Source organism: Salminus brasiliensis, chromosome 15, assembly GCF_030463535.1.
Source record: "Salminus brasiliensis chromosome 15, fSalBra1.hap2, whole genome shotgun sequence".
Taxonomy (NCBI): domain Eukaryota; kingdom Metazoa; phylum Chordata; class Actinopteri; order Characiformes; family Bryconidae; genus Salminus; species Salminus brasiliensis.
The window spans coordinates 21,273,383-21,300,134 of record NC_132892.1 but is presented as its reverse complement, the minus strand read 5'-3'; the positions used below and the strand labels follow the sequence as shown (position 1 = coordinate 21,300,134).

At 40.4% G+C, this 26,752-nt stretch overlaps 1 protein-coding gene across 2 annotated transcripts in view; it reads right to left on the bottom strand.

The window, feature by feature from the left end:
• LOC140535419 (radixin) overlaps positions 1-21,896 on the bottom strand; it is a 54,347-nt gene extending 32,451 nt beyond the window's left edge. For both annotated transcript variants that reach the window (XM_072656785.1, XM_072656786.1), the window contains exons 1-2: positions 21,674-21,896; positions 12,261-12,369 (exon numbers count right to left, since the gene is read on the bottom strand). In XM_072656785.1, coding sequence (XP_072512886.1) covers positions 12,261-12,272 — 12 coding nt within the window. In that variant the 5' untranslated portion in view covers positions 12,273-12,369; positions 21,674-21,896. The remainder of the gene's footprint in view (positions 1-12,260; positions 12,370-21,673) is intronic.
• Positions 21,897-26,752: the final 4,856 nt, after the last annotated feature.

Sequence of the window (26,752 nt, the reverse complement as noted above, 5' to 3'; positions counted from 1 at the left end):
GATTTCAGGAGAAATAATGAAAGGGCTGGTGTCCCAATACTTTCGCAAGGACGGTTAGTGTCCAAGTATGTTGGGGTGTATGATTGGGCAGTTTCCTCACCATTATCTTTTTCAAACAGACTAAATGCATTTGTCTATATATTCATCTCTAAATTACAGTTCATTACACTAATGTTTCTCCACCTACCAGGACCGCCTCCCACTAGATTCCCACTGAAACATGAACTTCACATCACTGGCAGTTAGCTTCTGCAGCTCATGTGTTTTGTAAAGACATGCAGCAACACTAGTCGTTTAATTTACACACAAGTAACAAGCAGAAAACATGGCATGGTAAAAGCAAGCAGCTTGGCAGAGAGCTGCAGAGCTGTACCTGGAGGAGACTTCATCTTCTGACTTGGTTATCCTACCACAAAGATCTCAAACCCCCACCTCACAGGTGGTCTAATTCGCCCAATAAAAGCAACGCTCCCTGCAGAACAATTATGAACTAGCTAACTGAACACATCAGTACTTCTACACAGCAGAACCAGGGGCACAAACGCACACGTGAGGTGACCTAAAGTGACTGCAACCGTAAGAGGGCCTTGCTGTCTCCAATAACAGCGCTACCTTCTGCTACTAAATCCTCTCTTAGCACAGGCCGGCCTGACGTCCAGACACACACACATACACATGAAGGCAGAGACCGGAAAGGCTGAGATGGGAGATGACAGCGAGGACTGGGAGAAGGGAAGAGCTTAATTGTCGTTTCCGAGTCACTAGTTATGAATGTCGGTGCCTTTGTGTCACAAGTGGAGCTGGTGTCCAGCAATCATCCGTGAAATGGCTGGCCCATTGTGTGGTGGGTCTCCGAGCCAAAACACACCCGACCCTCGAGCCAAGCGAGACCGGGGACAGCAAAATGAACACCGGGTTTGGCCAATTCATTCTCTCCATGCTGGGAGACTTCTTTAACCAAAATAATGCTCCCACTGTTAACAGCGTAGGAGACAACACAACGATTAAGTGAGATTAGTGTAACGTAGGCCAGAGGGAGGGACGTTTCACTTGAGGACTGGCAAACAGACTGTGGAAAAACTGACCTGGACAAACAGTTAGCATGGCTAATGCTGTTACTTTTCTGCATATTATTCATTCATTGCACCCTGGTGCGATTGCTGAGAGTAGACCCAGATGAAGTTCTGGAAAACACAATACTCACCTCTGTCTATTAGTACAGATGATGGTAACGGATGAAACTAGGAATGAGTCAGAATACTTAAATAGCTGAAAGAAATCAAAAATTAAACATAAAGCCATGTCAATCAGCACGCACGCACATTACATTTCAGTCCAAATAAGAAAGTGACTGGAGTGGGGACTAGGGTTTGGTACTGAAGCCAGTATTTTTAGGAGAACCAACCAAATTACGATTAATGTAAAGACACTCTACGTCCAGAACACACTGCCTAACAGCCTCATCCAACATCGGTACCGTGGTGAAAGCATGCCAGCTAACGATCACGTTCAACACTGGTACCGAGTGTTAGCATGGCAGCTAACGGCCTTGTGATTATCGTTTACAAACAGTACAGTGAGTGTCTGTTCTACACAGTAGAACTAGCAAACGCCACTAACAGCACAAAAGGCATACCGGGACCAAAATCCCACGCTTCTCCAAGCTAAAATGTGTGGGTTGAAGATCACGGTTACCTTATTATTGGATATTCCATCATCAGCACAATCAATTGTGTACTAAAACTTTTAAATGCATAGATCTTATTTTCATGAGTGCACACGTCTTCTGCACTCCTAGAACTATTTAAGTGGTGAAACGAGAACATAACACTGGATTACAGAGTGCTGCAGGATTTAGGGGAGTAACCTGAAAGCAGCTGCAGACACTACCCCGATACCATGAAACGACAGCACTGCTGCACCTCCAACAAAGCAGTTAAAACCAACACTGTTTGAGCCACAGATCTGAAACTGCCTGCTAACCACAACCTGTTTCAACCAAGAGCTTCAGCATTAATCCACACATCAAGCAAAACTTTGGCTGCCTACTTAATGTCCCCACATATGAGAGTCATGTCTGGCCCAGCCTGGTAGGAACACTTCAGACCTTTGGTTTGACTAGTGTTCTACATACATATACATGTTGGTGGTCTCAGCAGCCTTGCAAGAAACTCACAGCAGCCTTGTCAGACACAGCCTTGCCAGAAAGGGCAAGACTTAGTCAAAACCTAGACCAGCTTTCTAAACAGTCCACGTGAAGGCTAATGTGTGAACGTTGTCCTCATTCATGTTTTGCTAAAGCCAGAACATTAGCTGATAATGTGGTATGTGGACAGCTGCCATGGAAAAGGCTGTAAAACTGCTATGATAAAGCCACTACTTTAGAGGCTTCCAACATTTGTTGAGTTAGCCTGCTACAATCTGTCAGTTTTGCAGCGTAATCTACTGCGTAGTCACTGGGGCAGTTGGTCAAGTCATTCTTTACAACGGAGCTTTAAGTAGCATGGCATCTGCCGCTTGTGTGTTTTGGAACAAGTGTGTTTGTAAAGGAGTGGAATTCCTTACGTTAACACTGTCCTTTCTGTACTGTGTGTTTTAGTGCTTGTTCGACAGCTCCTCCTCGCCCGTGTTGTTGCTCTTCACTCAGACAGCCCCTCTTAATTAAATGTGCAGCTGTTTGTTTGTAAGCCGTTTATAGGGGCTTTGGCGAAGGGAAGCTACAGACGGGGGCTGTCCTGCCGCCGCCGCCTCCTCCTCCTCCCACTCAGAGCTGCTAATCTCCCCCTCTGGGCTTGAAGGCAGCTGCTCGTTCACCAACGGCTAGGGAGAACAGGCACAAGAGAGGGGTCCTATACCTGCACGTCCTTACTGCAGGACAGCTGAGCGTGTCTACGTCAAATATCAAAAGAGGTCTCTGTTCTACAGGGGCAGAACACACATTCAGAATTAAACAAACAAAATAAATCCCACAAAAACACACTGACTGCATGATGGGGCATTTGAAAGTTATTGAGCAGTATAGCATTTACAGTAAGAGATACTACCAGCTATGGGTGGGCAATACGGTAAACATTTAATATCACAATATTTGTAATAAAAACCGTGCAGTTGATCAGCATTCTTTAAGCACTGACGCTATCCTCAATATGCTTAGAAAAGTATATTGTGCATTATGATCAATGTTGTCATAATTCCAAAAAATATTTACATTGCCCACCCATACAATAAGCTACTTTGCCTAAGAATCATTGTGATGCATCTGAAATAACGGTAAATAATGTAAAACGTGATGCATTGGGCACAGAGTGGGAACCATCAATTTCGATTTTGTCCAATTTCACAAAAAAAAAAAAATCTCATATAAAAACAGATATTTAAATGTCAAATTCTCAAATCACAAAAAGTACAGTAGGTATCGGATAAACTTTAAAAACCAAGTAAAAAAGGAAGTACAGTGTTTGTACAGGCTTGGAGCTGAACTGCACTGGCTGCTTGTGTGTCATGACAAGATTAAGTGTGTGTATGTGTCCGGTCACTGGTCATGGCCAATCAAGCTGAAATTCTGCAGATTCCGGTCACAGGACATGAATTGTCCACAGCTAAGATTAAAAAGCAGCTTTAACTCATTTTATTTATTTATTTATTTTTAATGGTAGAGGGGCTTTTTATGGTAAAATTGTACTAAACCAAACCAAAGTTAGAACATAGTTCGCTTTAGTGATAGTTCTGCGAACACTGGCACAGGAAAAGACTGCTCTCATTAGGCCTGGTTGGCGAAGCAACCTGCATTCCTATGGCCAGCATAGTCTGGAGACTGTGTGCTGCTCTCCAGGTGGCAAAGGTCATCTAATGAAATATGTTTCTGCAAGTTTCAACACCACCATATTCTCCAGAGGTGACCATTGTGTTTGACCCCAGTTCTAGTGGTCAAAAGACTTTTGTTAGTGGGCTGGGGGTATGTAAATTTGAGGACTGTCAATAAAATGAGTCAAGACTGTAACGTAACAGTTGGGGGGGTGGAATTGGCCTATTTTACAGCTGTTTATAGAGATTCAAGGTACTGAACTCTCATTGTTCAACTATGCTAAAGTAAATACAGCTTGCCGTTCTAGGGCATCTAAAACATGACAACATTCAGAACACTACACATACAGTCAAGCTTCTGCTTTAACAGAGGTGGTCACACTTGCAGATGATCAGTTAACCAGGGGCATTTGACTGGCAGCCCCTGCCTGCCACTTACCCTCTTAATTCCTATGGAAGCAGTCAGGGTGTACCTAATTCCTCCCCCCGCCCCCACGTTTTTCACATGAGCGTGTACGGTTAATTTATTGAGGACAAAAATGTAATGTTTGTGAGGCAACTTTTGAGATATTACATCAAAATCATACACATGATGTTTTTGATCAGCACTAGGGACATCGAGCTGCTAGCTCCTCTTTAGTCTCAGACTTTGAATTTCAGAATAAGCCCTCAGGCCAGACAACCCTGTGCCCAGGTCCAGCACAGTTATTAATTTTAGTGACCAATAAATAGAAATTGGATTCATTTATATCTGTGTTCATTTGTTACAGGTTTAGTTTGTTTTAAGTTAGTGAAGTAATGATTACGTCAATAACTGATTCCTTAAGTCTCTCAGGTATATGGTTTATTAATTCAACAAGGGCACTGGATTGGTATTGGCCAATATGCAAAGTTTATGTATCAGTATCTGAACAGGAAAAGATGGATCGGTGCATCCTTCATCAGCCCACGTCTAATTTCAACACTGAGGACAAATGAAGTATGAACATTTTAGAGGTTACAGAGCAGTTGGACAATACAGACAACATTTGCAAACCTGCCTCATGATACACAAAACATGCCAGCAACACGGTTAAAGCTTGGCCTGTAATTTCTGACTAACATTATTTAAAATTTGTTAGCTCGCATTTAAATTTCTTCCAAACATCCAAAGAAAATATGAATAAATCAGACACATCCGTCCACAACACACAATTAAAAAAAAAGAAAAATTGCTTATTGCAGACTTGTGCATATCAGTGTTATGGCTGGGCCCACAATGACAAATGGCAGGCGATAAAAAGTGCAGCCATCCCCATCTCACACACTAAAAACTCAATACTGTAAACGATGACCCCCCCCCCCTCCCCTCCCAGCCTCTGTCCCACTGCTTCCACAGGATGTTGACCCAGACCTTAGGATTGACAGGGGCCTTTACCACACTCCACTCTGAATGGTGCAAACAAAAACAGGCACACGCAAAGCCGCTCGCAAGGCCACATCCTGTGGGGTCCAAAGGGTCATAAACACCCCCTGCAGGGCGGAGGGGACGCCTGAGCGGACGCATGGCACCTTCCCTTGATCGCCTCATGAATAATGTAGCAGCCTCATGTGCCCTATTGCCCTAGACCAGCTGGGAGGGGGTGGGGTTTACAGGGCAACGAGGCATGCATGTCTGAGATACTGAGAGCTCAGTCTCCTCTATCTGCTGGCTGAAAAGGATAGTCTGTAAATACAGAGGACGAAGTTACGCATTAAGGACTGCATTGTTGCCAGCGACGGTATGAGTCGGGTGTTGGAATGGTAAAGGCTGAAAGCTAACAAGTAGTGCACAATTATGGCGAGACTGTTTTAGTGAATGATTACACTGACTAGACCAGCCATTATAATCAGATGACTGAAATTACTGAAACAGTCATTGGTGATGCTAGCAGAATTAGCCTCTATAATGGCAGTGAAGCTGAGAATTCAGACCAATTATGCCCTGATTTGGCGCAAGCTTCGTCAGAACTTTCAAACAATGAAATACAGAAAAGTCTCAAGACGGATATATGAATTTCTTTTTCAACTGTCTGATGTTCATCAATCTGATTATTAAGATGACCTATTACACAAAAACAAGGCAACCACAAAAAACAGCACTGGTTCTGTGCAGCTTAACCACTGCATGGGACTGAAAATGAAAAGCACTTGCTTAATTCTGCCATGGAAAAGGCTTTTTATGCTGAGGTCAAATCTGTGGATTACATGTAGTCCAGTGTTTATATTAGCAAAGCATAACAAGTGTACCATGCATTTGTTTTTATGACCAAACAAAGCTGCACAGTGGAACAGTGCACAACCACTCTTCCTTTTTTGATCTACACCTTGCTTCATGTTCTTGGTAGACCCAGATCTCATCTGGACTCCCAGCGTTGACGCCAAACCAACATTTCTTAACATTTCGTACTACAGAAACCAGATCATTGATAAGACTGATAAGAGCCCTGTGCATTATGCTTTGCTAAAAATAGCTGTTAATTTTTGATTACTACCTTTCGATTAGCAATTACGACCACGTCATTTGGCCAAGTGAGCCCAATACTGTACAAAGACGTGTAGCTCAACTGCCATTTTGGGGGAAAAAATAAAAAGGCTATATTTGTGCTGTCAAATCCCTTGTTCCCATCAGAAGAAGGCTTCTTTGTAGTGCTCCATTTCACATCAAATGACTACCTATAAACCAATGAATTATGCCAAGATTTTGAATAACTGGTGAAAGTACAGTTTTTCTGTACCATGTCCAGGGTTATCAATTACAAAACGTCTCCTGCGCTTTCCGTCTGTCATTTCGTTTAGTGTTCCCCCTGCCCAAACTTGTCTGCGATGTCGGCGAACCTGCCAGGTTGAGCAATCGATCTCGTAAATTGCTGCGGTTAAGAGGAATTATTTTCATACAAATCATTCCATCTATGCTGAAGGTTCACATCTGTAGCGTATTGTGTTAAACTGCCTGCATCAGTGTGTGTGCGCCCACTTTCCATCTCTCTAACTAATGATGATCCCGTATGACCGTTTTCCAGAAAACTGTCCCATAAACCAAAGAAGGGAGAGGAAAGTGTGTGCAAGTTCTGGCTACATACCCTGCCACTGTGCTATACCTGAAAAAATGAGAACACCGCACATCAACAGGAATACCTAAACAGTAAATCCTGGGACACCGCTAACCCGGGACACCGCTAACCCGGGACACCGCTAACCCGGGACACATTTTGGTTGGATTTAAATATACCAGTATAGGATTCTCAAACCAGCGGTGATAACTCTGAAGTTTTTAACTAACCATTTTTTCGGGAAATGTTCTGAAAGCATACAATTATTGGAAAGTGTAACTGGAAGGTGGTCAAAATAGGTGTAACGCCACTCCCAGCTCAGGCATGCGACTTTGAAGGTAAATGGTAAAGGTTTCATTTCCTCAATTGTATGTGTTTAGTTATATTATTACCTCCATCTCTCAATACTGTTCAAAATAAGATCATATGTCCATTTGTTTAAACATGTGAAAAACACATTTTAGACATGACAGTAAATGTTAGTTTGGCAAATTGAGAAATGTTAAGGGTCCAGATTTTGCCCCTTCAATCTGGAACTGGAGTTATGAAGCTAACCTAGCCAAAAGGTTATAGCTGTATAAATACACACCAACCTGCATCACTCCAAACTGAATGTCTAAAACACCCTTGCACATGCGCAGACTTTGCCTTGTTGGTTTGGGTTTTGCTCAAAGTCTTAGTCAATATTTAGAGGACTGTTCTACAACCTGATTCAGCACAGCTGGTAATATAGCATGTAACACCACAGAGAAACCAGTGTTCTTCAAACAGAGAACATAACAAAAGAAGCAAACTTTAGACCTAAACATGTTTCGGCTGGTCGAGTAAACCGGAAATAAAAGGACAAATGTAAACTTGATTTTCTGCTGAGGTATCCCTTTAAAGCCAATCAGCAGTGCTGTTCTTCCTGTGCCTGTACTGCAAGGTCATCAGCTCTAATAGGGAACACACCACTCCAGCTCCCCTACAGAGAGTCTGCCATGCCAGCCCCCCCTCACAGTGCTCCTCCAAGGGCTCATCAGTGACTGTAACGCAATGCATAAATCAAGCGCTGAGAACCAGCCTAAACATTAAGCATAAACAGCAGTTCCACAACAGAACAGGAAGCAGATGATAGGTGGTGGGTCGCACGGCATTTCTGTTCATGAGAACACAAATGAGCAGAGCGAAATTTGGATAGATAACAGAGCTTTCACCTATGTTTAGCTTGGCTGCAGCTGAGGGCCCCGGTTTGCTCTTGGCTCGCATGGAACAAGACAACAGCCGCAGTGTTGGGGAGCAGCCTGGTGCAGCAGAGTATGAGTGTTACTGGGGCTGTTGGTGGAAGGGGGAGGATGATGGAGAGTGGATGTGAGGGCGAGGGAGAGATCCCGGAGGCACAGTGAGGCCCAAAACTTGCTGTGCACATGTACCCAAACACTGAATTACATGTAAGTAACTAAAGAATAACTAACTAAAAGTGTAATTCATGTCACTGAGGTGCAGTTCCATGTCTACTTCAGCTTTGCTTCTTTTTGACTGAAAACTTAATGAAACAGTTATATCTTTAGCATGATCAACTATTTCACAATGAGATTAAACAGGATGCACTGATTTGAGAATCATGGGTTGATGCAGATATCCAATATTCTTTCACATACATATTTGCTGATGCCGATATATATATATATATATATATATATATATATATATATATATATATATATATATATATATATATATATATATATATATATATCAATTTATAGATCTACATCAATCAGCATGGCAGTGTGAATGGTAAAAACACTGAATCTGACACTTTCAATTCTGATTTAGTCCACCTTCATAAGTGGTACTCAAATCCAATGCGTGGCAGTGAGAATCAGTCTAAGCAACAAGATCAGAATTGATGGGATTTCGTGGTCAACCCAACTCAACATTCATGAAGAAGGTGAAAGACAGACAAATAGCAGTGAGGGTGATTTTCAGTGGCAGGATAGCGAGGTAACACGTCATTAATATTTGGGGTGATGTTCGCATTCACCCACTTCTTTCAAAATTTCAGGAGGCCGTTGCTGCGGTGTCAAAGCAAAAAAAGAAAAAAGCTTCGAAATCAAACTTTGAAGAAACCATGGACACAAACCAAAAAAGCAACCTTTTCTGCTGCTTACTTAAAACGTACTTCCACACTGGTACAGATCATGAAAAAGGAGAACAGAAAATTGATATCTGCCCAATAAAATTTATTTTACTCCAATGTTGCATACAAGAAACGCCTTACTCAGGCCATGACATGTTTGATCACTGGCATTCCTGCCAGATATTCTGCATCATCGTGCAGCCCTAGTTTAAACATGGCCATAGTGCTTGGGCCCTGATGATCGCTACTTCAGATGTAATCTTAAGACAGATGCTCAACGGCCACAGCGCTGCTGAGATTGTCTCGACTGTCAATTGACAATTGCCTCGATTGTCAGCGATGATCATTTGCATTCACTGTTATTTAAAAAAAAAAAAAAAAAAAAAAAAAAATACAGAAGAAATTTTTAAAAAAGACAAATGAGAAAATGAAGTCAAACTCAACCCAATTGGCAACAAAGACCAGATTGGAATTTGCTGATACACAAATTCAAGTGCTTGAATTGGGAGGAGCAAGAACAACAACATCAACAAAAAAATCTGGACGTCCATATTTATAGAGCTAAAGAGGTTCATAAAGATTACGCAGCCTCTTTTCATGGCAGGCATACTCTTTATTTTTTTTAAGCTTCACACTTCCTCTTCATCGGTCAAAAGCTCATGTGTAATTCAGTTAGTATGGCCTTGCCTGCTATAAAAGAGCTGGCTTTCGCTTATCACAAATATTATCAATTTAGCAACAGAGCTGCTAATCACATGTTGAAAACACAAATCGGAGTTATCAGTAACCGTCAATATTAGCTTAAAATGCTTATCTTTATGGTCAGTTATCTTCATTATATGGCCAGGCAGGCAACTTTGTTAGTTGAGGCCAACAGTGTAGGTAAACGTCGCCTAATGCCAAAGTCAATGTACTACGCTCAGTATTCCCCTCCCCCCGGATCCCTGCTAATGCGTGTTCCCTTTTAGACAAATCGAATTTCTAAACCCTCAGTAGGCGACAAGTCAACCATAACAGGTAGATGTTTGTAGGAGATGAACATAAGCTCCTGACACCACCAGCGCAGATTATAACTGCATCTGTTTGTTGACGTAGGTTGACTGTGGCACATAAGGGTGAGCGCAAAAAAGGATAAACACCTTCGGTTCACAGCCAAGAGAGGAAGAGCTCCATTTCAGCCATTAGAATATTTGCAAATTGGTGCACCAGTGTACACGTGTGATAAATTCTCAGCATGCAGGGAGGAAAGAAGTGTAGGAGAGCAATCTAAACAGATGATTCAACCATCAGTGAGATCTTTGTCTGACAGTCAGTAGTTTGTTCCATTCTATACAGCCTCCTATTACATGATTACACGTGACCAGGATCTCCAGTGCAAGATGTCCTTTTTTTCATAAGCATCTCTCTTACAAATCCAAACACAGTCATGGATTACTTAAGCAGGGCAATTTCCTTCATAAACTTTTAGGCATAAACCTAAAACCTAAAACTACTGCACGATTCAAAAACACTGATGCAGTAAAGGTCTATCCAATCTTCTAAGCATTCAACATCTGGGTTCCTTTACCTCTGTGCTTCACATGCCCTGCAGATCAATCGCATGGCCTCATTTAAACGCACAAATCTTCCCCATGTCACTGGCCAAAGCGGTTTGGCAATTCTGCTCTATTCAGAAAGATATTTCCTGAATCTGGCAAACCGACATGAAGCGTTTTCTAACTGCTCTTTTCACTGGGCTCACGCAAACCCATGCGAAATGTCAACCGTTAACTTCGCCGCAGCATTGAGATCATGTTGGCCATTTTATCAGAGCTGTTAATTTAGGGATGTGGAAATGTGATTCCTAACAATACTATTAATAAGCAGGTATCCCCTAGAACTGTGGGAGGAAAGTTCCAGCATGTCCAGTATAATGACCATCTTGACTACAACATCACATCAACAAATTAAACCACCATTAAAGTCAACATATCGGCTCATTAACAACAATAGGCTCTCCTGTCTAAGTAAACAGAAGTGTGTAATTATCGTGACAGGCCTATGAAACAACTGAAGATCTTCCATGTATTTACCAAGAGGTTATTGGCAACAACATAAATCCAGTGCTTGTTAGCAACATTAGCCTAGCATCTCTCATTCTAAACCAAAGAAGCAAATTTCAGATATCAAACTTGATCTGGTCAACTTCAAGTGGCTCCACTATGGCCTGGGGGTCATGAGTGTGACCGTGGTCTCTCCGGATATATGGATCCTCATCACTGCTATGCAAGGTTGGCTAGAACAGGCATCTGTTAGCTGCTGTGGTGGAGATGGGGACCTGGCGCTTTCCTGCGAGCATGTTGGCTGCCTGGCAATGCCACACCAATGGCAGAGGCGGTGGCTGGCTTCATATGTATCAGAGGAAGCTTTACATTTTTGGTATTTAGCTGACGCTCTTATTACAGAGGTGGTCCAATGTAGTGTTAGGAGTCTTGCCCAAGGACTCTTATTGGTGTAGCGCAGCGTAGTCACCCAGACCAGGAACCAAACCCCAGTACTGGTGATAACTGTTGCTCTACACCAACCACAATGCCTTAACTTAACTTAATGAACTCTCGAGATCATTGCTAGACTGGGTGGGTTAATACAAAAGCATGAAACAGAGGAAAAAAAGAAAAACTTAGCCCAAAACAAACCCAGAACCTTTGTCTTGTCTGATCCACTGCATCTAAGCATTGTGATAATCTGTTCATTTTATTTTTTAATAGTCAAATAAAAACCATATTTAACAACAAAACAAACTCCAACATCAATATTCCTAGTACTACTTAATGCTGTTTAAGATGAAACTGGAAATTTCACTAAGAAGCAACTTGTTTCGTCAAATTTCTCAAGTGATTTATTCTCGCACGTGTACACTTTTGGTGAAATCCTTAAACACTGCTGACATTGTTGGGCTGGCAACAATCAACGCCAGCTGCTCCTCAGACTGCAGGTCACACAGTGTAAGGTGTTTGAGGAACAGCCACATTTTGTTGTCATTTAAACAAGACCGATGCCATCCTAGTCTCCGGCCTTTAGCTGAACAGGCATTCATCATTCATCAGACTGTTCAAAAACGCTCAAAGCGCAGAGTAAGAACACTGGCTGGTGATACGGCTCAGTAGCATAATGCTGCCTTCTGTAATATCAGTACTGCAAACAGTACTGCAAACACCCAATAATGCAGTAACAAATCACAAAATGATATGCAATACACAGACATTTAGCAAAAAAAGACTTACCGGTTTCGGCATCTTGACCTCTCCTCCCGTTCCACCTAAAAAAAAAAAAAAAAGAAAAAAAAAAAAAAGTCCTCCGTCACAGGACGGCCCAAATCCGCCGGTGTAGGCCCTGAAAAAGACAAGGAAACAATGAGGCTCCTTGCTTTCACTGAAACTGAAAAAGATAAACTGCTTTCTTTTCTCAAGTCTTTTGTTTTGGCAACAGCATCAATTTTTAAGAACCAGGGAGAAAAGTGTAAAGGGGTGAATACTAGCTTTCTCCAATACTGCAGTACAGTACAGTTTGTACTGTACTGTGTGCATTTTATAATGGAGCTCTGCAGTACACTTCCCCATCACAGCATCAGCAAGTGGTTTCCTTTAGAACTGTGATCCATGCAGCAAGCATAGATTTCACATTTGTAAGGAAGACACCCACAAGCTTGCATAAACACTTTAGCAACCAATCAGAAGAGCTCAAAGAAATGGATACAACAATCCTCCAGCTGTTTTCTATAAAAATGTAAGAACTGCTACATTACAGTGTTCATATTAGCACCCAACTGCTTAGCCAATCAGTTTAGCGTAGCATGACATGTTGATAACATGTTGATAACTTGCTAATGGCTTACAGCTTAAGATTTCTGAACTACTGTTCAGGTCAGCTGATCCTCAAATGTCTGTACCATGATGGTTTGGGACAAATACATGTACTGTTGGACCTCTAACCTATTCTTTTATGATCATCTGAGTATAAATGGCCACAGTTCCTGCAAGTAGATACTAGTAGCACTACAGACAAAATATATTTTTTTAAAATGACTTTTAATTTATATTTTATTACTAATATATTTTACAGTTTGAAAAAAAACAAAAAGTAAGAATGTATGTAAGGAAAATAATATGGGTGAGGGGGCTTTGCTTGGCCAAATTAAAGGTCCTTTGCTTTGGCTTTAAAAATAAAAAACCTTCTTTCTAATGTTTTATAATACTGCAAAGTGTAACCTGCAAAGTGGTACGACTATGGGAGGGTGAGTGTTTGTTTACATTTTTCCCTGCCTGTTGGTTAGTGCAGGAGGAAGTCAGAAGACTATACTGACAATGATACTGCTAGGAAGCTGAATCTCATCTGTGTTTATTAGCTTTTCCGTTAGTGACCAGGTTAGCAGTCAGGATTTCTTTATAACCATGAGGGGATTCACAGTGCTTGTATGACATGTTGAAATTGTAGAGAGAAAACGCTGATGGGTGAAAATCATGAATTCTGAAAACTGATGGACTTGCATTGTGCTCAGAGATGCAGCAGGAGGGTGGGCCATCTTACCCGCCCAGAGGGAGCGAGACCAATTATATGAATATGCGGTACTGAAATTAGAGACCTGTCCAATATGCAGCAATGCGACTCTGAACTGAACAGCCAGGTCGTAATTCATGTGTCTTTTACATCAGTCCAGTTAATGACAATATTGTATCATATTGTGATGAGTTTTGTTATCGTGGTGCACAACATGCTTTTATGAATGTATAGTGAATAAAGTCAATGCTTAAAGAAAACTGATCAACTGCACATTTCACTACAGAGTCTAATCAATCCTATGTAATTGAATGGAGCAGGGCTGAAACGATTATTCAAGTAACTCAATAATTTGATTACAAAACTTGTCTGAGGCAAATTATTGGCCTCGAGGCTTCGTTTAATTAATGTCACCAACGTACAATTATTTTAAATGTCCCTGCTATTGCATCACACCTGCTTTGTAGAGGCTACTGCGGAGCTCCGGTCTCATTATTTTACACGGACTATTAAAACTGACGCGCATTTCGAAGATTTAAGGTGGTGCAATTTATTTTGCTCTCTATGGCAATGGTGGGAAATGAAGAGTGTGGTTATTAGTATTATAATTAGTATTTTAATTATTTGTAGCCTGTTATGAGTCAGTGATTAGGCATGATGAGTAGTAAGACAGCAAATGCACAAAGATCTCACTTTATCCCTCCTGCCTAATTTGTGTGGAATTTGTAACTTGCAGTACTGTCTGGTTAATTAAATAAAACCTAGCTTTATGTGCCCTGTTGTACTGAACCATGACTTGTGTACCACTACATCCCTAGTATTAAAAATGTATAGGTCATAACGTTTATAGGTACTAAAATATTTAATAGCCTATGCAAACAAGTCATGTACAATTGGTTGCAGGTATCAAAAGAAGACAAAAGTTGTTTCAAATGAATCAACACCCTCAAGCCTCTGCACAAGAGTAACTGGATATCCAATTGCGCTGCAGATAAAATGAGGTATAGACATAATACTGGGGACTGCCTGTTCTGCACTTTTTTTTTGTTTTTTTGTTTTGTGTCAGGGAAATCCCAAAACTATGCTGACCATACTATACTCTCCTAGTCGTATTACTGGAAAGCATTGGTGTATAACTTCTCATAATACAGCATGATATGGTACAGTTACCACAGACACCTGCGTCAAGCAGCACTGCAATGAAATAGGGTAGTGCAAGAACAATGGTACAGCTGAACATGGGTTCTTAATTACACCTCATTACCACAGGGTTGTTCAGATGTCATCCGACACCACAACATTTTGGTCAGCTATAGTACTGAAACTAAACAGGATCTGCTGTCAGAGCAAAGGTAAAGAAACTTCCATCCAGGGACCATTCTTTCTATTTTATTTTTTAAAAAATCATAAAAAGTAATTATCAAATAAAGTATTACACCTTGGGGTTATTTTTGATTAGAACAAGTTTTATTAACATTAAATTAAAATATTTACTTTTAAAATGTCTATAGAACAGAGCATTTCACCAAATAACTCTGAATTACTTATTTGTTTACATTTTAATCATTTAATCATGCAAAAAGTGGGTTTACCCTTTAAATCTCAGCCTTTCCTTTAACCAAATGTAATAATATTGCCACTGCCCAATTTTTTCTAGGTCTAGTTCATTGGCCTGAGAAAACTTAATAGTTAACAAATATGCAAAATACCTGCTATTAACTAATTCAGATTAAACACTTCATACACATTTAGATTTAGAACTTGCATGTGCTAGAATACAAAACAACTAGCCTTCTTTTTTAAACAACCAAACCAGCACCTGTTTTCTCAATTTCTTCAAAAAGCTCTCTAGGATTAGACGCAACCACACTGCTCATTTAAATATGACAAATGCGTGTGTTCCACTACAAGCAAACATTTCAAAACCTTATGAAGAGACACAATGAACAGCATCAATATTAATGAGTATAATTCGAATCATGAATATCAAGTAGTCTTTCCCAGCCTTATAGTTAATTTTACAGGGGACACAAGTAACCTGCTATCATTTGGCAACACTTTTATGGTGTTCTGCGAAAGTACAAAGACCTCATATACATACACATATCCTGTAAAACATTATTATTATCATATTATTAAAGAGTCTTATGTCGGTTTTAGATATTGGCGAGGTTTCACAGTGTACTATTCACTCTATATAAGCCTTGTGGAAATCAAGCTGTAAAAACAACCTGCTTTGAATCCAGTTTGACACGACATCACAAAAACCAATGCATTTACATACTGCCACATATTCTGTTCCCAGTAATTTAGCTCCTCCCATTCAGACTGAAGTTATGAATGTGTTTTAGTCTGGACTGTGTTTTGAATACATAATACAGGGCAGCTGAATCAGAATAGAAGCAATTTACATAGCTTAGCCTTAAAGACACAGTAACAACCTCTATAAGGGATCAAGAGAAGGTGGAACTCCAAACATAACTGATGAGCTAAGACTATACTAGTGTGCAAAGTTTTATTCTTTAATAACTAACAGAAGTCTGTCACTCAAACCTTTCATTGGCACCACAGAGAAAAGGTTGTATGACAAAATCAATAATGTTTGACACCACAAATGTATTGGCTGATCAAGTACATCTGGGGTATGAGAGAAAATGTCAATTTCACACTTGGTAGGTTTGTTTCAACTGAGAAAAAAATTGCTGTTAATGTGGCTTAAAGTGGCTGCTATTCAAATCCTGGGGTGAACCAAATAAAGAGGCTGGTCTCAGTCTGCTTTAAAATGAGCTCTGGCTCCGTTCGTTTGCATTAAGAATACAATTTAGGTCAAAGTCATCTTTATAAGCCAAATGGATGAACCTTTGCGTCCTTGCTGCATGCCTGCTTTCTTATCTGCAGCAGAAGAATTTCTGATGCCCTTTTGAAATGAAGGCACTTTAAAACATATGGTTTTCTTTCTATAGTAAGAGAGTCTCAAAAACAAATTCATAATCAAAGTTAGTATTGTAATATAGTCTTGCCTAAGGACTCAGACTCTGTTTACACCTCGTCACTTCATCAGTCTTGAGTATCAGGATTACATCTGGATAAGGCCAAACCATATAAAGGTGCAAGTGTAAACTCAAAGACGCATTTAAATCAGATTTAAACCTTCAAAACCACTTCAGGAGGTGGTCCGAGACGTATTTAAGGCACTATAAAAAAGTGTAAATGCATCCGTTTCTTGAAAGCCTTTTCAAATATGTCCACGTAGGGTGGAATATATTCACGTAGGGTAGTCAGATATTTTCTGTGTCAATTTTCTGACCCACTGTGGAGTTTCCAAAAAAATTACCTATTCTACACACACATGGGCTCAACCTGACATTACCCACACCCTTGTACTAGGGGGCTGGCAGGACACAAGAGGGGTAATGTCCGGTCCAACTGACAAATATTTGCATTCATACATTCACAGCTTCTCCAGGTTATGTCCAGAAAGGTTCTGGGTTTCTGTGCAGGTCTGAAAGGGGCTTAAGACGCATTCAACAACCAAAACTCCTCCCAGTCCGACGAAACACCAGTAATGCGACAAGAAATGTTACATATTCTGTCCCACACAAAGCGTAAATGGATGTGGCTAAAAACTCAATCAGTATGTATTCCAGATATTAGTAATATGAAGTGCCCAGGTGTAAACAGGACCACGCTGGTGAAGAATGGTGTGTTTGCCCAGCTGGGAACTGAACCCTAGTTTCCCACAGGGAAGGTGGTGGTGCAAACTCTACACTACACCAACCACCTACTGCAAGTAACTATTTGCAATTAACAATAAAATATAATATAAAATATATATAAAATAAAAAAAAAACATGTTTTTTCAATAAAAGCTAATCAGCCACTTAAATCCACATGCATCAGCAAAAAAAAATAAATAAATAAAAAGCACAACACACACACACACACCACACCACACAACCCACACCACACTCTGACCATGGGAAACCACAAAAGGTAGGGCCTCTCAAGGCTGACTGCTTCAGAACACTGGTTCTCAATCCTGTCCCTGGAGCCTCACTCCCCTGCACATTTCAGTGTTTGCTCCCAGAACACCTGATGCAGCTAATAAACAAATGAACAAGTCGTTCCTGAGGTAAACTTGGCGAGTTGAAGCAGGAAAACACTGCAGCATGCAGCACAGTGCTACTCCAGCTTACTGCTGAAAAATGTGCCTCAGACAATCTGTGAAATCAGTTTGTTTACACCTTCTAGCTAAACGTGGAATACTGTGCATCAGTGTGAACCATAAGCAGACTAGGGGTTTTGAGCAACCACGTTTACATGCATACCGGTGGTTCAATTGCTGATTAGCCTCACTAAAGCGCAATTTGGACTGGATTCATTAATCAGGGGGACATCTGTAGATGTTTTTAGTACTAGTGTCCTCAGTAACTTTACTGTAGGACAAGCAAGTTTTACTGCCTGGACATTTGCATCTCATGATCACATGTTTCATGTGGTTTTATTGCAGTTTGGGGTGAAGCAAAGTTCAGACAACAATTAGATTTTTGTTTTGTGATTCAGAAACTTTTACCTACTAAGGGAACCCTGATCAATATCCTCATCCTATAGCTAAATACTCTGTGGTATGCATGTAAACAAGACTGTAGAGGGGGCAGTATTTTATGCCGCCTCTACAGTAAAGGTCTTTGTTTTGTCTAGTTTCTTAGATGAGCTATTGTGTGCATGTAAACAGTCGAGAGTATCATTTTCTGCTTTGGCCTAAACCACAAATGCACCAAGAGGATGCCAGCAGAGATGGCATAGACATTATCTATATGTCCAAATGCTTGTGGACACTCGTTCTAATGAATGCACCCAGTGTTGACACAATGCTTGTACAGGGGCTTGTCTAGTTTCTGTAGTGAGGTATTGCCAAAAGAATAGAACCCTCTGGAACAGGTAAACATGAACCTAATGCTAGACACAGACTAAAGCGCTATAAAGCCCCTCAGCATTGAGCTGTGAATCAGTGGGACTGTGTGCTCAGGAACTACTTTTGGGATGAGGTGGGGTGGTGTTCATCCAACATCATGACCTAACAAACAATCTAGTTGCTGAATGCAATGAAATCCTCACAGCAATTCTCCACAATCTAGTAGAAAGCTTTCCCTGGACATTCCTTAACAAAAGCAGGACTGATTTTGAAAGAAACAGTGAATGAGCAGGTGTCCCTATAGTTTAGTCCATATAGTGTATATCATCATATATTGACCAACACCTGCATCACACCACTGTCAGCATAAAATGCTGGAATGAACACTGGAGGAAAATAAAATATGAATGAAGCCAAATGAATTAGATTTTGAAAAAAGTGTAAAAACAGCAAACACTCACACTGTGTTTCTACCTGAAGTGCAGTAAAGGGTCATTGTACATGAAGTGCTTCCGCTATAAACAGCTTATTTTATCAAAGGCAAGCACAATGATATCTGAATCACTGTGGTATTGTTTTTAAACTGATTATGATTGTGGATTTATTGAACTCCAACAGAGCTGAACATTTGCACTAAAATTTAGATCTGCACTGTACTGTATTTGCAACCCTGCAGTAGAGGTGGGCAATATGACAATATTTTATGGTATTGTGATAAATTGTCTCATCGTGATACACGATTGCTTTTCTAATCTACTGCATGTCTCGTTACAAACAGTGTAATTAAGCCTGGTTTAAGAAGTGTGTGTGTGCATGTATGTATGTGTATATATTAGTTAATATCGCATAACATGAAAATGTCTTGTGATATAATCATGATAATATTTACCATATTTACCAGGAGTTGGAGTTGGAGCACTTGGCCAGAGGAAACGTTCATGTAACGTGCTTTACGAGCAAGGGACTGCGTTGAGTGAACGAGCTGGGCGGGTTTATGGCATGGCATGCTTAGAGAGTGTCCAGAAGGGCATGGCTTATATATATATATTTATTAGTTAATATATTAGTTAATATCGCATAACATGAAAATGTCTTGTGATATAATCATGATAATATTACCATATTGCCCACACCTAGCCTGCAGACCTACATGTTAACTTCTACTTCTCTTCAATCCAAGTAGATTGTGCGAATTTCTACATTTTAGAAACATAAATGTACCACTATCAGCAAAAGTATAGTTTGACATTATTGAAATTAACCCATAATTACTAACATCCAAAGTTTTAAGACAAATGTAACAGTAATTGTAATATTTCAATTGGTATCAGTAAGGAAAATGTAGTATTTACAGAAGGCAACAGCAATATAACTATTTTACATAGGTATTCAATTATGTTATTGTGATACATAACATGCTTCTCTGAAATCAACCCACAATTATTCATTTATTAAAAAGGTTTTAAGACAAAAGTAACAGTAATTTTTAAAAGGGTAGTATTTACAGAAGCCACCAGCAATAGCAATATAACAATATTTTAACACGGTGATTCAATTATGTTATTGTGATATACACAACATGCTTTTCGGAGCATATTGTAGCACATTATCGAGATTGCTTAAAGAACACTGACCAACTGGACGTAATTAGTCCCGTTTAACTGGACGAAGTGCAGCAAATCTTCAATGACTATATCTGAGCATTAAGGACAGTCTCTGGACAGCAGTTTAGAAATCTGTTACTACTGGTGCATTTTGTCCAAGTCATAATATCAGTCATAACATCCAATATCACGACACTGTATTTTTCCCCATATTGCCCATCTCTAGTTTCAGATAACTCTCACTGACTCCCATCAACTCCCTTCTTCAAAATGCCAATGCAACAACTGCCCACAACTGCCATGACATCAACTGCTTCCAGTAACACAAATGTGATCCCAAACATGTAAGGAGAGTAAGCCATGCCCTTCTGGACACTCTCTAAGCATGCCGTGCCATAAACCCGCCCAGCTCGTTCCCTCAACGCAGTCCCTTGCTCGTAAAGCACGTTACATGAACGTTTCCTCTGGCCAAGTGCTCCAACTTAATCTCCTGTCCGGGCGAGATCTGGGTTTGGAGCCTAGCCCTGGTGCCAGCTCAACAGACAGTCATGAGATGCCAGTTTCTGGACTGTCTGTTTTGGCGTTTGGCTCCATTTGCAGTGACCTTCCCAGCAAAGCAGCCTTGTGTTCAGCTCTGCTCAGATCAATGCGGAGCGAGGCTGCCAGAAAACACTGCATCGGTTCGGCCTTTGTTTACCAAAGTTTTCACGTTCACACAAAACCCTGCAGAAAAGTCTCAGAGAGCGGCGTGTGAATTAGCTGACACCACATGTGTGCTGCTACCCCCAGAAACTAGGCCACGCTGAATGTGCCTTGCGGACCTGGTCCTAGGGCCCCCGGAGCAGCAGTACGAGGAGAGAGAGAGAGAGAGGGGGGGGGGTGTTCAAAAATGATCAGAAGGAGACTATTTATCGAGATGAAGCTAAAGAGTCCCCAAACTGAAGGATAAATAAATAACGCTCAGGCTAAAACAGCTAGCTAGCTAATTAGACAGATAGTGTCTAATCCACGCCGCTAGCTAGCGAGTGAGCGAGTGAGCGAGTGAGCGGGCGGGCGGGCGGTCGGGCTGTGGCTGGCAGGCTGGCCTTTCAGTCAGTCGGCTCAACATGGATGAAGAAAGTTGTGACAGCAGTCCTTCAGCCAGCTGGAAAACATCGCCAAAACTACATTTCTAAGCACTCCGGTCTCTAAACATGGGCCTGTCTGCGTTGGTGGGGAAAATACGTAAAAAACAAGCTGCTATTCCCCCCTCCGTCGCCGCTCCACAAGTTAAAACGGGGCAGGGTAGCACTAGTTCACTTAACGTTAAGCTATATTAGCTAATAACGCTGCAAACTCGCTCAGCCACAAAGTGCCGCTATAATCTTTAAGCTAGGCTTCTCTCCGTGAGCCCCGTGTGGACAAAAGCCTGATTAACTGCCCCACTCTTAAACTTTGCGGAGGAAAACCTCTGCCAAAGGCCATAAACAGACCTTAACAACCCTACGAGGCTACCGAGCGAGCTGCAGGGAGGCGTCGCTGAGGGGGGATAACGCTAGCCCGGAGCCCGGAGCCCGGAGCCCGGAGCCCGGAGCCCGGAGCAAACCAACGGACAACAGAGACACAGCCGATTAAAACTCACCTTGGAGAGGGACTGCGCCTCCTAAAACCAGGCTCACACACCACAAATCCTTCGAGGTCGAGGCACACACATAGGCACAGCGCACAAACGACCCCCCGGGTGTGTTATTTAGACGTCGCCGTGTGTTCCCGGTGGCACTCTCCTGGGTAACGGCGCCGATGAAGAGAGGAGCAGGGCTCAGCTGTACAGATCCACCGCGACCACAGCTCACTCCAACCGTCAATATGGCCGGCGCGAGAGGAGCCAGCACGAGGCGTGGTTCACTTGATAGATGAGAAGAGGAGGGGAGGGGAGGGGGGAGAGGGGGTGTGGAGGGGCTATCGGGCCAAATGAATGAAAATAAATAAATAAATAAATAAATCATGTTTATATATGTATTATACATTTAAATGCATATATGTATACTATATAAATCTATTATTTATATACATATATTAAATATTTAAGTTTTTATTTATTTATGTATATATAATGCATACACAAATATGTAATGCATCAAGTATGAACTGATGTCTTTAGAAAACATTTAATGCTGAATTTTATGGTGAGGACGCAGGAACGGCTTTCTTCGGGTGCCTTTGCCATAAAGGCCATATTAGTGCAGGTGTCGCTGCACAGTAGAATAGTGCACCGCCTCTCCAGAAGCTGCTAAATCCTCCTGAAGGTCTTTAGAGCCATTTGATTACCATTTTCAGCAATCCTATATGCAGTTTGTTCAGACGTTTCTCTTGGTCCTACTCTATTCCTGTTAACACTCTGCTATCTTCTTATAGACCTCCCCTGCATCTCCTGCACCAATTATCTTGATGTTCAGAGTGCCCCAGCTGCTAAGAGGCTGCTGATAGTTGGGACAAATTTCTGTTTCTGTGAATAGTTAAGTCAGTAGATGATGAGCTGATCTCTAAAAGGTATAATGTTAAAGATCAAAGGTTTATTCAACATTTAAGAAAAAATAATTGTATTATTTTAGTTTTGTACAATTTTCAGGTGGGCAAAAAAAAAAGAGAAGCACCATGCGAAAGTTTGGGTTCCACAATAGATTTGCGCTTACTGAGGTCTTTATGTTATTTTGCTTGTTAGGACTATGGCTTGTTCACATTGTTATATTATATAATTTAATACTCTAAGTCCTCAAACCTTATCCCAACAATCAGCATCCATGGACTCCTCTGAACAGCTGCCTAGCTCTCTGAACCTTAAACTGATTAATGCCAACAACACAGGAGAAGGCTATAAGAAAGTCGCTAATAGGCTTTCATATAGCCATTTATTTTATTTGTAATTGATAGATAGATAGATAGATAGATACTTTATTGATCCTGAAGGAAATTTAGCAGCCAGTTGCAGTTACTCAATACTGCACAGTAATACAGTGTATATGCACTGTGGAAGTTAAGTGGAGGTCTGGAAGACCAAGGAAGCTTTCTGAGAGAACTGCTAATGGGATTGCTATGAAGGCAAATCAGACCCCCCTGTTTGACTGCAGAAGACCTTCAGAAGGATTTAGCGTATGGAGTGGTGGTGCACTGTTTTTACACCTGCACAAATACGACCTGTGTAAGACATTTTCAAAGAAACATCTAAGGCAGTCTGGTGCATTTTGGAAACAGGCCCTGTGGACTGATGAAGTTAAACCTGAACTTGGCTGCAATGAGCAAAGGTATGTTTGGAGCAAACAAGGTGCAGAACTTTATGAAAAGAACACCTTTCCAACTGTTACAGAGCGGGGTAAATGAGTCTTGTGTTGCAGCCAGTGGCATGGGGAACAGTTCACTGGTGGAGGGAACAATTCTATAAAATAATAATAATAATAAAAAAAATTCTCAAAGAAAACATCCCACCATCTGTAAAAACACTGAAGTTGAAATGAGAATGGGCTCTACAGCAGCATAATGAGCGTAAGCACTCCTCACAGGGTCCTCACAGCCTCCCGAACTAAACATCATCAGATATCTATGGATAGGTCTCAAATAAAACAGCAAAGCAAGACAGCCCAAGAATCTCACAGAACTAGAAGACTAATTCTAGTGCAAGACAAGTGGGTTTTAAAAACATGTTGTTTTTTTGTTTTAAAAATGTCATTTTGAGAAGAAATTCATTTATTAAAAGATATTTTCGTATTTTGATTATTTATATTCACTTTTGTTATGTGTACAATAAATGAATATATTAAACAATAGAAAAGCAATTATTTGCTGAGAATTTTGGTTTCACTGTACATCAATGTGACCAGCAGGTGGAACCAGCATCCAGTGTCTGCCAGATTTACATGTTCAGTTGAATAATATGGTGATTAGGGAAAGCTGCCAGCCTAGGAAAACACTAGAGCACTAACAGTCCTCAGCACTAAGCATTTTTACACTGCTGTCAGACTGAGTGCTTTTAACCTCCAGTTATAGGACCTTTCTATTACTTTAGATTATTTATAAAATAAAACTTAACAAAAACAGGGGGTCAATTTATATAAAGCCCATCAATAAAGTGCCACAGTCTACAGTCTTTCCTTGTATTTGACGAAAAATAATAATTATGGGTTCAAAACCAATAAAGCAAAGTTTCAGACGCACAGAAAGAGCATTTGTATTTGATAGATTGTGATTTATACTGGTTACTATCTAGTTAATATTTTAAATTAGACTTATTTTTCATCATTTTTAGACACTAGGAATGCATAGGGTATGGTCAAAATTTTCTTCCAAATTAAATCTCCCACAATGTATTTCAAGTAAGATATAACATTTGGCATCTGTTTGGAATAATGCATTAATGCATTTGTTGTTATCTATCTAGGGGAGAAGCACACACACACACACACACACACACACACACGTATATATGCATATATTACACAGACGACCGCATTTAGAACCTCCTATTTTAGAAAGATATACAATTTAGGTTCATGGTAAACAGTTTGATCTGGTTTAACTTGTGTGTTATTGAACGTATGGAAGTTCTGAAAAATTTGACCACCACATTATTCTTCCAGATGCCAACTTTTCTACAGATTCGGTTACATACATCTAAAGACGTAGCAGCACAAGTCAGCCCAGATTTTCCTTCAGCCATAGGCAATACTACTCCCCCATTAGAAGACAACTCCCTAAAAGCCCAGAGGTTATCGCTTTCTAACTGACACATTCTTACACATTCACTTCTTCAGCCTCTACAGCACTTCAGCCCCCCGCCCCTTCACACAGGAGTGATAGAGCTATAGTGTTTCAGCTCAGGCTGCTTTTTGAATGAGGCACAACACTCAGCAGCCAATCAGAGCATTGTGCATTGACATATATCAGCCTTAAAGACACAGGAACCAAACAGACTGTTTAAGGGTTTGGAAAATGGCCATGTGGAGATAAATAAGAACTGTTGTCGGTTGATAAGCTCACACAAGCATAACTCATGAGCCTCAAAGAGAGATGCAAGAAATATGCAGGGTAAGGGCCCTTTATAACTGTGGGGATTCACAGAGTTCACACAGTTAACCACAGTGAAACACAGCTCACCCTTAAGTATAAGGACATATTGATATGGTGCAATCTGAACTCCAGACTCAAGTGGAAAAGAGATGTACTGACATTAAAAGTCCTGTAAAGTTACAATTTAGGAGATAAATGCAATGGTTTATAATTATATATATAATGATAATGAATTCTGTCTATATCATACATACAAGCAGTTACAGCAGTATTGAGTTAAAGTGGCTAACAAATACATAAACAAACAAACAAACAAAAAATAAATAAATAAATAAATAAATAAATAAATAAATAAATAAACCTCCCCACTCTTTCCTTAAATGTTTGCAAAGCCATGTTCTGCGGGTCTTACTGATTCTTGAAACAAAAGTCTTTCACTGAAAATGAAGGTGTATTTAAGTCCAGCTTAGCTTAGTCTAGGCGTATTCATTCACACACTGCAAATCTCGGCCCGTTTGGTCTACCAAACACTGGGTTCAGCTAATTGGGTCATGTTGTTGGGTTACTTCCACTGGCTAGTAGTGCTGCTGTTTAGGAGCTGGGTTCGCCTCAGTGACAGTTGAAATACTGTAGATAAGACCACCCCTCCCCCCCCCCCCCCCCCCGATACTGACTTGTCTGCCTCCTCTGTCGCTAAACTCTTGAGTCACTGTAAAGCAGCTGTTCACTTTACAGCTTGTGAAAAGCTTCTTTTCTCTTCCCTCTTCTATAATCATTGTTGTTTAATCATGAGTTGCACGATGACATCCATTCTTAATCTTCATTACTATACACACACTGTAAAGTAGTTTTTTTTTACTGTGCATATAAAATTTACATTCTAACTTACTGTTATTTTAAATATTATGTCAAATAATTACAAATGACATACATTTTTTATTATTGTTTACTAAATTATTTATACAGTATTTTTCTGCTTTTTTATTACAATCAAGTGTATGTAATATTACAATAATCATCATTAGTTGTAATTAAATGAAACATAGTATAAAATAAACATAATAATATAAAGGTTAAGTTTTTTTCTTGTAATTTTAGGCAAAATTTTTATATGTATGTGTACACTGTAAAAAAACAACATTGTAAAATTAGTCCAAACTCAAATATGTTCATTAATATTCAGTGGAAAAACTAAATTTTGTAAAATAAGTTATTTTACAGATTGTTCCTGATTTTTTTACAATCTAACCCCTTCAGGGCAAACACAGCAAGCAAATACATCTTTCCCATTGGTTCCTGGCACCATCTATTTACATACAGGGTGTGACCTCCAGCTAACTCACCGTCAATGTGTTGTCGTTTCCCCAGGGCTACCGTCTTTCGGGCCTGCTTGTATGTTTTATGTAATGTTTAGCTGTCTGGGTTCAGTGCTGTAGGCTGCAAGAGCAAGTTTTTATTTTCTGTGTTGATGAGTGTTCACTCTCATGCTCTCACAGAGTTATTCAGCTAGTGTTTGACAGATAGTTAATTGTGTTGTAGAACTTTTAGCACTGTTCTGTTATTGAAGGTGTTTGATTGTAAGAACTTAGAAGAACTCAAACTACAAAATAATGTTGTTTCTTTAATGAAACTTTAATAAAAAAATAATAAAATGAGGGTA